Here is a 12,783-nt window from a genome sequence, read left to right on the forward strand (position 1 = left end):
CTTAGGCGTCTCTGCATCTCCATCTACTAACTACCCCAAAAGTGCCTAGCACAGAGCTTTCCCACAGCGAAGGCAGCCAATGAATATTTGGTTACTTTTCAGTGTGATTTGAGGCCCTAATGTGGCCTCCACAATCCTTTCTACCAGTATAAATCATTCTATTTCAGATGCTGATTCCAGTTGCTTGAAAACAAGTGGCATCAAGAGTCAAGACTGTCACAGTCATAGTCGAACAAGTAAGGGCAAAGATGCTATTTTTCATTCCCAACTTCTCCAAACCATTCATGGACTGAGTAATCTACTTTAGTAAGCTTGGAAACTAAACATCTGCCTGGGACCAGTTAATTAAGGAAGATAGTGGAGAAAGAGATGGTTACTTTAAAAAAATATTATTAAATTCAAATTTACTTCTTTTCACTTGGAAATGGTATGATACCAGTTAAAGTGAAGAAGTAAGACAAATATTCAACCCATGTTGCATTTCTGAATAAGTGCTTATTTTTCTTGGGTTAAAAGTCTACTGTGGGTCCTTTTCACTGAAGTACTCAGAGGAGGGTAGTAAAGAAACCACAGAGAGCAGGCAATGCTGCTAGCCTTTCCTAACACAAAGGCAGGCCTGCAATTTCACAAATTTGGTGTGTGTAGAGAATGCTTTCTATCATATGCTTCAGCATAATCACTTGATATATATGGAATCACTAAATCTTCACACCTATCCTATGAGATAGGTACTCTCATTATCCCCATTTTACAGGCGAGGTAACTAGAAAGACTAAGTAACTTGTCAAAGTTAAGGGTTAGGAAGAGGCAGATTCAGAACCCAAGGCCAGTCTTAAACACTCTATAATAGAACAAGAGAAATATCAGCTTTTCATCAAAAGCATAATTGTGGGATTGGTCTGCCCAGACAGTTGTGGCTATGAAATCTTAGTACAGCCACACTACCTTCAGAAAGAAAAGTGAGAAGACCATCTGACCATCATTTCTTCAATTCCTTAAGAATCAGTTCCATAGTTCCAGAGAGAAAGGAAGGCCTGTGAGCCACGATGTTGCCAATCAATGTAAATTACAACTACTGTGATGGAAGGAAGCCATTTCCTGGCTCCAGAAGGTTCCAGGTAGAATGTTTGTTGATAACTACAGGCAATATCCCCACGTGGCAGTAGTTCCCACAGGTTAACGAGAACTTGCACAGTTCTTCTCTTAAAAATAAAAAGAATTCAAGTAACTAACTTTCTCCCCTTCTCAAAAGGCCTCCAAAGCTCTCATCTATGGGAGTTTGTGCGAGACCTGCTTCTATCTCCTGAAGAGAACTGTGGCATTCTGGAATGGGAAGACAGGGAACAAGGCATTTTTCGGGTGGTTAAATCAGAAGCCCTGGCAAAGATGTGGGGACAAAGGAAGAAAAATGACAGAATGACGTATGAAAAGTTGAGCAGAGCTCTGAGGTAAGTTAATCTCACGAAACACCACAAGCCTTCAAGCAGTTATATAAAATGGCCGGCCATACAAAATTACAGTGTTTTCACAGCTTTTTACTTGATAATCAGAAGGTCATGAGACAAAAACAGGCAGGATTATGGTTTGTGAAGTGACACGCCCCCCTTTTCGTGCTTGGCCGTGATCCCTGGGGATCACTCTGAATCCAGGCCACCTCACACAGCCACACACAAAACACGTTCTGAACCGAGCACAGCCAGGTTCGGCCTTCAGGGTGTCTGGGAAAGGTTTAAGTGTAAGTTGATAACAGGGTGTGAAAATTCCAGCCTAACCCAAGAACAGTCCTGTCACCTGAGAGGAAAGGGGCGAGGGAGTGTTTATGGTTCTGTTGTTTTGCCGGGGTGCAAGCCCTCCCCACATTTCACTTCTACTGTCTCCCACAGATACTACTATAAAACAGGAATTTTGGAGCGGGTCGACCGAAGGTTAGTGTACAAATTTGGAAAAAACGCACACGGGTGGCAAGAAGACAAGCTATGATCTGCTCCCTGCATCAAGCTCATTTTATGGATGTCTGCCTTTTACAACAATCAGATTGCAATAGACATTTGAAAGTTTTGTGTACTTTTTTTTAACTTGTAAACATGCTTACATTTGGATTCAGAGTTGTTGCTATCTACTTGAGGTGATGGTAGCAACCCTTAAGAAGTCCTTTTTTTTTAAAGGGAGGAGAGGATGATCTGTTATGGTACCTTGATCAAATATATTTCCTTAGCCAAGAATTGCAGAGCCACAACAACCAATATCATTGGTGCTGCTCAAAGAAAAAGGATCCAATTCCGCCATTAGAGACTCATCCAGTGCCTCTATCCCAAAGGTTCAAAAGTTTTCAAGTGTTTACCTGTGGCAGCTCACAAAGGGAAAAAAGTGATTAGTTGGTAGCTAATAGAGTAGAAGAGGGTGAGATGTAGGTAAGACACACATACTTTAGATTTTAAATTGTCAAAGTCAGATTCCACAGAAAAGTGTCTTTAACGAATGAACTAAGCCATCAAGCTGGGACACTAATTGGATTTAGCACAGCTGGTTAGAACGTTTCTGAACCAGAACATCTTTCAGGCCACTCAGCTAAACACCACGGCCATCCTTCTGGAGTCAGACTCGTCCCATTAGTCTCGTTAATATTTGTTACTGCACTTCTTCTCCCTTTCCTAACTGGTGGCCGGCATCAGCTATGCAGTCAACAGACACTTGCATCAATTTCAAAATCACCGCTCTTTCTATAAATCAAGCCACCCTGGTAAAATCATAATTCATTAATTCTGTCTCTGGCCAAGATATAATTGGAAATGTCCCAAAACTCTGTAATGGCCAATGAAATTGCATGTCCATTTTCTTCTGTTTTCCCCCCTACTGGGTACTCGCACTCTAAAACATACTTCCTTGACAAAAAGTGACAGTGAATCGACACCAATAAACGTTCACGGGTTAAAGTCTGCACTGACATTTTCTCATCAGTCCCTGGTTTGTAAGTCACCGACGACCTCCAGCCAGGTGGACTGCCCTCTGGCTTCTACTTCCTCGGAGCAGGAAGAGTCAAGTGAGAGGCACTGAACCGCGATACAGGCCGGAGACTTCAATGCTTAGAGTTTGACTTCAAAAGCTGACTTCTTTTAAAATAATGTGAATTGCTGTAAAATAACCTATTTTTGGATTCCTGTGTTTTCCAAGTGGATAGAGTTTGTAAACAATGTGAATAAAATATTTAACAGGCTCAACTGTCTCTGTATTGTTAAATTCAGCAAGGCAGACTCAGCAAAACATTGAGAGCGGGCAAGAGCTTTGATAACCCTTCTGTTTCCTAGTGGTTAGGGAGATTGTTAAAGAGTCCAAAGATTCAAGAGATTCATGGATTGGTCCTACCTACCACCTTTCCATCATACATCAGGGGTCCCCATCACAAATCAGGACCCCTCAGCCAGCAAGGTCAACAGGTATGTTTGGTGTACACATTTTTTTGTTTTCTTTTTGCTTGTTGTGAAGTTTTGTTTCTTACTATGAATTAAGTGTCTTCTTTAAAAATCAGGAAATTTATCTAAAAATCCAAATTTCCATCTTCTCTTTAAAAATCTAAAGATCTGGCAACCCTAGTTTTCAGTCACTTGTGGCCTAATTTCTTGGAGCTAAGTAGAAGCTGCCTTTGGATAGAGCAACTCTCTGGTAACCGCCTTCTATTCCCTTCCTGGCATGCAGGCTGCCCACTGCCATCCAGCTTGGTTTCATTTTATTTTGTTTTTCAAACATCCAGAATGCTTTTACATTCTGAATTTGGGATCCCCATCCTGGTCATCTGAAGAGGTAAGTACCAAGTTCATGAGATGGACTTCAAACCCTGCAATCCTGGTTGAAAGAAGAGATTTTCCAGGACAGTGGATATTAGCCGACAGGAAGAGAACTGGAGGGTTCGGGCAAAGGCCTTGGCAGTGAAGGAGAAGCAGAACCAAGAAGCTCAGGGGAATGGCAGGGCCTGAATGGTTCCAGAACAGGCAGAATCGGGGGCAGAGTGGACTGGCTGGACTGAGAAGTAGGACACCGCAGAGACACGCTGCTCCCCCCACTGCCCACGCCCCACTCCCCATCTCTGGGGCATCAGGCAATTCAGAGAACAAGAAATTATCAACAAGTTTTCATTTTGCAGAATCATTAAACCAGCATCCTCTTCCTATCAGTTTCCGAGGGCTGCCATGATGAGTTGCCAACACACTTGGTGGCTTAAAACAACAGAAGCAGTATTCTCTCCTGGTCCTGGAGGCCAGGGGACCGAAATCAGTGTGTGGGCAGGGTCACGCCCGCTCAGAAGACCCTGGAAGGGGATGCTTCCTCACCGCTTCCAGGCTGCCCCACTCCAACCTTTCCCACCGTCTTCTCATGACCTGCTCCTTCTCCCCTGTGTTTCTTATAAGGACCCTTCACTGGAAGTAGGACCTACCTGGAAAATCTAAAATGATCTCATCTTGAGATCCTTAACTTAATTACATCTGCAAAGACCCTTTTTGGCAAATAGGATCACATTTACAGGTTACAGGGGTTAGGATGTGGACCTGGAAACCACCATGCAACCACTGCAGTCTTTAAAATGGGAGTTTTACTAAAACTCATGGCTTCATAACACAGTTCATTCAAGGGCAGAAAATATAAACAGCTGTTTAAAATACACTTTAACAATACCAAAAGCAAAACAACAAAAAGTAAAAACAACAGACAAGCAAAATTCACCTATCAAACACTCAAACAAGGGAATAAATCTTTCCTTTGTAGAAAGGATTCACAAGAGAGCTTTCCATAGCGAACTATTTTAGTATATTAATATGTGATTGTTTAAAATTTTCAAAAATTCAAAATGATAAAAGAATATTTGGAGCATACCTCTTCTAACCCTGGACATATTTCAAAGCACTGATGGGGATTTTAAAGCATTCAATTTGTTTTATAGAAAGCTTAGAGCTGAATTTAACCCTTTGCCCTTTAGTAACACCATGAACCCAGAGGCCAAGAAATGGGCCGAGTAGCTTTCTTATTGCTTTTCTTTGGTAGTAAAAAAGATAAGGACTTTATCAATTATTCTTTTCTCAATGAAATAAGAAGCAGTTGAGAAGGAAAGGAAAAGGCAAGTGGGAGAGGGTACTGTGAAAGGAAAGACAGGTGGATTCTAAGCAGCGCTGAAGCCCCACTCACGGGTTGTGATAAAAAAAATTTAGAGAGCAAAGTCAGCAGGACGGTGTTTTGCTCCAACAATGTTCATCTTCTCCAATGCATGACGTGAGCTGGTGAGAGGCAGATTTTATGAAGCCTGGGTTTTGGAGTAATTAACCTTATGAACTACCTAAAATCTAGAGACTAGTGAAAATGTGGTTGGGCCAACGGATTGAACATTCTACTAGTATTGAAGAAATGATAGGAAGTGTACTCTACGGTAGGCTCTTTTCAGGTATATTCACACACGCACATGCTATCTCCATGGGCATGATATATTTCCTTGTCCTCTGACTTTGGGCTTAGCCATGTGACTTGGTTTGGCCAATGACATATTGGTGGGTATATTAGCCAAAGAGGTGCTGATGCAAAGTACCAGAAAGCTGTTGGTTTTTATAAAGGAGATTTATTTGGGGTAAAAGCTTACAGCTACAAGGCCCTAAAAAGTCCAACTCAAAGTACCATAAGAGGTATTTCCTCACCAGAGTCTGTTGCCACATTTTGAATCAAGATGTAGAGGGACCTCTGTAAGGCTTCAACCTGCCTCTTTCTCTTAAGCCTCTGTGGGCCCAGCTTCTTCCAATCTCAGCTGTAGGCTCGAGGGCTCATTTCTTTCAGGCCTTCTCAGCTGCTCAGAGGCCTCTGGTCTCTTCAAATGCAAACAATCAGGCAAATGGCTCTCCCCCGGGGTTTTAACTGTTTGAACCTTCTCCTTTCTGTCACATGGCTGGACCAAAATGACCACATTCTCTCCTCTTGCATGAGTGTCTGTTTATATATCCCACCAAGGGGGCAGGGAATTAACCCTGAGTTACACCCTACTGATGTGGTGGAATCAAAGCCCTAATCTTCACATAATTTAGTCAAAGGCATCTCAGCTGAATCTAATACAGTCCAAGGGGATCATGCCCAGAGGAACAGATCAGTTTACAAACATCATCTCTCTTTTTGGAATTCATAATCTCAAACTGCCACAGTGGGTATGAGGTGAACACAGGATTGAAAAATCCTTTGCAATTGGGCTTGTGCTCTTGCACTTCTACCATCTCCGTGGGATTAGTCATCACCTTCTCTCATCCAAGGAGGATGAGAGACACGTGACATAGAGCTGCACCAGCCACCCCGCCCCAGCTAAGACCAGGCAAGAGCAGCCAACCCCCAGCTGACTCAGACACATGAGTGATGGAAGTGATGGTTATTTTTTAAGCCACCGAGTTGTGAGATGGTTAGTTACCAAGCAAAAGCTGACCAGGATTGGGCCCAGGGAAGATTGGGCTAGAAAAGTGTGGGGGTCAGAGTCAAGTATACTGAATAATCAGCACAAACCCCAAAAAGGCAAGAAAAGTTATTGCTGCACTTTATAGATAAGGAAATTAGTACTCGGAGGGGTGAAACAACTTGCTCAAGTTCCCACAGGTAGAAAATGACAGACCTTGGATTTGAATCCAGGTCTGTCTGGTTCTAAAACCACTATAAAATACTGCCTTTCACTAATTTTATCCTCCTTATAAATTTGATTCAGAAACTCTTAGGATGTATCTTAATGTCATTTAAGAAGAACATAATTACATACTCCCTCCCAGGAAGTAAAATCTAACTGGGGTAAGTTAATGCCTTTAATATTTATCTTTGAAAATGACAATAAGAGGTCTCCAGTGCAAAACTGGGACACTTCTATGTGTCAAATTTTTGTATATGGGAAACATTTAGATAGTGGGATTGTTAACTATCAACTTATTTTAGATTGCAGAAAAGAACGAAGCAGAAAATCTCAAAACTCTCTTTACTTATATAACCAGTATCCCCCATTGTCAAATTATATTAATTTTTATGCATTAGTTTTATATATTTAACACTAAAAAGTTACTGTAGGGGAGTGGATATGGTTCAAGTGGTTGAGCACCTGCTTCCCATATGGGATGTCCTGGGTTCAGTCCCCAGTGCCTCGAATAAAAAAAAACAACAGGTAAAACAAATGAAAAAACCAACTCAGAAGCTGATGTGGCAAAGTGGTTGAGTGCCAGCTTCCTGCATACATGGTCCCGGGTTCAATCCCCAGCCCTACTACCTAAAAAAAAAAAGTTACATTAACTAAAGTGTTGTTTTATTATTGAGTATAAATGGATAACTTATTTTCTATGTCTGCAAATACAAGTTTTCAAAGCACACTTGAATACAGCAGGAATTTAGACAGGAGAGTTTGAGCCAAAAGACCGAGAGCTCAAAATTGTCTCGTAGTGGTCTAATGTTTTCCTGAAGTTCAAGATTTCAGGAAATTCCTAAGAGTAAGTGCAAACTGGTTTTGAAGATCTGAGATGAAGGGAACAGGGATTTTCAAGGAAAACAACTTTTTATTTAGTATTCAGAATTGCCACCACCTTTAAGTCTTCCCATGAATCAAGCACAAAAGGCAGCAAATATGGTTTTTGTTGTTGTTTGTTCTGGTTTCTTGCACTTGGCATAATTTTTTTTGTTTTGTTTTGCCTGATACTAACATCCATATCATTAACATACTTTTGTTCAGTTTGAAAAAAAACAGTCCTAGATATGCAATATTACCCATATTCATATTTCACATGAAGTTTTACTATGCTATACCATCCCATTATACATGTTTTAGCTCTCCTTCTAGTAACATACATGACCTTAGACTTTCCCTTTCAACCATTGTCATGGCCATATAATAGCACCGTTAGTTACAAACACTCTGTTGTGCTTTCATCTTTTCTATTCATTTCCAAAGATTAACAAACAACCTTTCTACCAACTCTCTTCACAACTTAACCCTCAGTTTTCCATTCTCTACCCTCATTCTATTTTCTGGTGATCCATATTCTAGTCCATGAGTTTACACAAGATATTTAGTTCATAACAGTGCAATCAAACAGTATTTGTCCTTTTGTGCCTGGCTTGCTTCACTCAACATAATGTCCTCCAGCTTCACCCATGTTGTCATGTGCTTGACAACTTCGTTTCTTCTTACACTGCATAATATTCCATCATGTGTATGCACCACAGTTTATCCATTCATCAGTTGAGGGACACCTGTGTTGTTCCCATCTTTTGGAAATTGTGAATAACACCACTATGAACATTGGTGGGCAGATGTCTTGTTCATGTCACTGATCTCAGTTCTTCTGGGTATATACCCAGTAGCGGTATTGCCAGGTCATGCGGCAAATCTATATTCAACTTCTTTAGGAATTGCCAAACAGTTCTCCACAATGGTTGTACCATTCTATATTTCCACTAACAGTGAATGTGTTTTTATCTCTTCATATCCTCTCCAATATTTGTAGTTTAATGTTTTTTTAATAGCAGTCATTCTAATGTGAAACGGTATCTCAGTGTAGCTTTGATTTGCATTTCCCTAATCACTAGTGTAGTTGAATATTTTTTCATGTGATTTTTAATAAGGTTTTTTAAAATTTATTTTCCCTCTTTCCCTCCGCCTCCCCCACCCTGCTATTTTTGCTATGTCCATTCACTGTGTGATCTTCTGTATCTTTTTCTCTTTTTTGTCTTCTTTTCTCCTCCAGGATTTACCGGGATTCGATCCTGGAGACCTCTGATGTGGAGAGAGGTGCCCTGTCAGCTGCGCCACCTCAGTTCCTGGTTTCTGCTGCGCTTCACCTTGACTCTCCCCTTCATTTCTCTTTTTGTTGTGTCATCGTCTTGCTGAGTGACTCACTTGCATGGGCACTGGCTCACCACATGGGCACTCACACAGGCACTCGGCTCACCACACGGGCCCTTGGCTCACTATGTGGGCACTTGACTCACCTTGCAGGCACTCATGTGGGCACTCGGCTCACTACACAGGCATTTAGCTCACCACACGAGCACTGGCTCGCTGCGCAGGTATGCTTTCTCTTCTTCTTTTCTCACCAGGATGCCCTAGGGATCAAACCCAGGTCCTCCTAGATGGTAGGTGGAAGCCCTATCACTTGTGCCACATCCACTTCCCTTTTCATGTGTTTTATTTTGTCATTTGTACTTTACCTTAGGACAACCTGTCTATTCAAGTATTTTGCCCATTTTTAATTCGGTTATTTTTCTTTTTATTGTTGAGTTGTAGCATGTCTTCATATATCATAGATACTAAACCCTTATCAGATACGTGATTTCCAAATATTTTCTCCCACTGAGTCGGCTGCCTTTTCATCCTTTGACCAAGTTCTTTGAAGGTGCAAAAATGTTTAATTTTGAGGAGGTCTCATTTACCTGTTTTGGTTTTTTTTTTCTTTTATTGTTTGTGCTTTGGGTGTAAGATCCAAGAAACCACCACCTATACCACAAGATCTTTAGGATGTTTCCCTAAATTTTTTTCTCGTAGTTTTATGGTCCTGGCTTTTATGTTTAGGTCTTTGTTCCATTTTGAGTTGATTCTTGTGTAGGGAGTGAGATAGGGCTCCTCTTTCATTCTTTCGGTTATGGATATCCGGGTCTCACAGCTCCATCTGTTGAAGAGCCTGTTTTGTCCCATTAATGTGGACTTGGTAGGTTGTCAAAAGCCAGCTGACCTTAGAGAAGAGGGTTTATTTCTGGACTCTCAATTCCATTCCACTGATCAACATATCTATCTTTATGCTGTTTTGACCACTGTAGCTTTGTGGTATGTTTCAAGGTCAAGAAGTGAGAGTCCTCCCACATTATCTGTCTTTTTCAGAATCCTTTTAGCTATTCAGGTGCACTTTCCCTTCCAAATTAATTTGGTAATTGCCTTTTCTAGTTCTGTAAAGTAAGCTGTCAGAATTTTGACTAGTATTGCAATGAATCTATAAATTAGTTTGGGTAAGATTAATATATTCATGATATTTAGTCTTTCAATCCATGAACACAGAATGCCTTTCCATTTTTTATGTTTTCATTGATTTCTTTCGGCATTGTTTATTGTTTTCTGAATATAGGTCCTGTACTTCTTTGGTTAAATTGATTTCTAGGTATTTGAGTCTCTTTGTTGTTATTGTAAATGGAATTTTTTTCCTGATTTACTCCTCAGATTGTTCCATACTTGTATACAGAAATGTTATTGATTTTTGTGTGTTGATCTTATATCCTGCCACTTTGCTGAACTCATATATTAGCTCAAGTATTTTTGCCATAGGCATTTCAGAATTTTCGAAATACAGCATCAAGTCATCTGCAATTAGTGAGAGTTTTGCTTCTTCTTTTCCTATCTGGATACCTTTTTTTTTTTCTTGTCTAATTGCTCCAGGTAGAACTTCTAACACGATATTAAATAAGAGAGGTGACAGTGGGCATCCTTGTTCCTGATCTTAGAGGGAAAGCTTTCAAACTTTCCCCATTGTGTATGGATGCTGGCTATGAGGTTTTTTTTATATACCCTTTATCATATTGAGGAATTTTCCTTCTATTCTCATCTTTCAAAGTGTTTTTATCAGGAAAGGATGCTGGACTTTGTCAAATGCCTCTTATGTATTGATTGAGATGATCATATGGATTTTTTCCCTTCAATTTGTTAATGTGCTGTATTACATTAATTGATTTTCTTATTTTGAACTCCCTTGCACACCAGGAATAAATTCCACTTGGTCATAGTGTATAATTCATTTGATATGCTGTTGGATTCTATTTGCAGTATTTTGTTGAGAATTTTTGCATCTATGTTCATTAGAGAGATTGGTCTGTAATTTTCTTTTCCGGTAGCATCTTTATCTGGCTTTGGTATCAGGGTGATATTGGCTTCATAAATTGTGTTAGGTAATTTTCCATCCTCTTCAATTTTTTTGGAAGAGTTTAAACAGGATTGATGTTAACTCTTCTCAGAATGCTTGGTAGAATTCATTTGCGAAGCTACCTGGTCCTGGGTTTTTCATTCTTGGGAGATTTTTGACGACAGATTCAATCTCTCTAAATGTGATTGGTTTGTTAAGTTCTTATATTTCTTATAGCATCAGTGTAGGTTGTTTGTGCCTTTCTAGGAATTTGTCCATTTCATCTAATTTGTCTAGTTTGTTGGCATACAGTTTCTCATAATATCCTCTTATGACTCTTTTTATTTCTGTGGGGTCAGTCCTAACTTCCCCCTTTCATTTCTGATTATATTTATTTGCATTGTCTCTCCTTTTTCTTTGTTAGTCTAGCTAGAGGGTTGTCAATTTTATTGATCTTTTCAAAGAACCAGATTTTGGTTTTGTTGATTTTCTCTATTGTTTTTTTGTTCCCAATTGCATTTATTTCTGCTCTATTATTTCCTTCCTTTTGCTTGCTTTGGGAATGTTTTGCTGTTCTTTTTCTAGTTTCTCTGGTTGTTCAGTTACATCTTCGATTTTAGTGCTTTCTTCTTTTTTAATACAGTCGTTTAGGGCTATAAATTTCCCTTTCATCACTGCCTTCACTGTAGCCAATAAGGTTTGAAAAGTTGTGTTCTCGTTTTCATTCATCTTAATACATTAATTAATTTCACTTACGATTTCTTCTTTGACACACTTTAGGAGTGTGTTGTTTAGCCTCCACACATTTGTTAATTTTTCCCTTTCCCAACTAGTATTGATTTCCAGTTTCAGTCCATTATGATCTGAGATGTTTTGTATAATTTCAATCTTTTTATGTTTTTTGAGACCTGCCTTGTGACCTAACATGTGGTCTATCCTGGAGAAAGATCCATGGGAATTGGAGAAGAATGTATAATCATGAGTTGGGATGCAACATTCTGCGTATGTCTGCTCGCTTGTTTATCATATTGTTCAGTTTCTCTGTTTCCTTGTTGAACTTCTGTATAGTTGTTCTACCTAGTGACGTGAGTGGCATATTAAAGCTTCCAACTATTATTGTAGAGATATCTATTTCTCCCTTCGGTTTTGCCAGAGTTTGCCTCATGTATTTTGGGGCACCCTGGTTAGGTCATAGATATTTATGTCTCTTAATTCCTCTTGATGGACTGTCCCTTTTATTAATATAAAATGGCCTTCTCTTACAACTTTTTTGCATTTGAAGTCTGTTTTATCTGATGTTAATATAGATACCCCTGCTCTATTTTGGTTACTGTTGTGTGGAGCCTCTTTCTCCAGCCTTTCACTTTCAGCTGATTTGTATCCCTGGGTCTAATGTGAGTTCTCTTGTAGGAAGTATAGAGATGGCTTATGGGGTTTTTTGGTTGTTGCTTTTTGTTTTGTTTTGTTTTTAATCCTTTTTGTTTTGGGGGAGTTTAATCCATTCACATTCAGTGATATTACTGTAAATGCATTATTTACTTTCACGATTTTTCTTTGGTTTTCACATGTCATATCTTATTTTCATCTGTCTTGCCCTTTTTTGGTTGTCCTTTCTGCTATTCTTGCCTTCTACTACACTCTCCCCCAAGCCTCTCTCCTGTCTTTTTTCTTTTAGGCTATAAGTCTCCCTTTAATACTCCCTGCAAAGGCAGATTTTTTTTTTATAAACTCTCTTAGGTTCTGTTTATTTTTTAATATTTTAAACTCACCTTCATATTTGAAGGACAGTTTTGTTGGATAAGGAATTCTTGACTGGCAATTTCTCTTTTTCAGTATCCTAATTATATCATACCACTGTCTTCTCACCTCCATGGTTTCTGATAAGAAATTCACACTAAGTCTTACTGGACAT

The 12,783-nt window shown here is 39.6% G+C and overlaps 1 protein-coding gene across 2 annotated transcripts in view; it reads left to right on the top strand.

Moving 5' to 3' along the window:
• Nucleotides 1–3,218, top strand: part of ELF5 (E74 like ETS transcription factor 5) — a 31,048-nt gene extending 27,830 nt beyond the window's left edge. For both annotated transcript variants that reach the window (XM_004446854.4, XM_012522398.4), the window contains exons 5-7: nt 168–236; nt 1,253–1,448; nt 1,884–3,218. In XM_004446854.4, the coding sequence (XP_004446911.1) occupies nt 168–236; nt 1,253–1,448; nt 1,884–1,980 (362 nt within the window). In that variant the 3' untranslated portion in view covers nt 1,981–3,218. The remainder of the gene's footprint in view (nt 1–167; nt 237–1,252; nt 1,449–1,883) is intronic.
• The last annotated feature ends 9,565 nt before the right edge of the window (nt 3,219–12,783 follow it).

This window comes from Dasypus novemcinctus, chromosome 10 (assembly GCF_030445035.2).
Source record: "Dasypus novemcinctus isolate mDasNov1 chromosome 10, mDasNov1.1.hap2, whole genome shotgun sequence".
NCBI classification, from domain to species: Eukaryota; Metazoa; Chordata; class Mammalia; order Cingulata; family Dasypodidae; genus Dasypus; species Dasypus novemcinctus.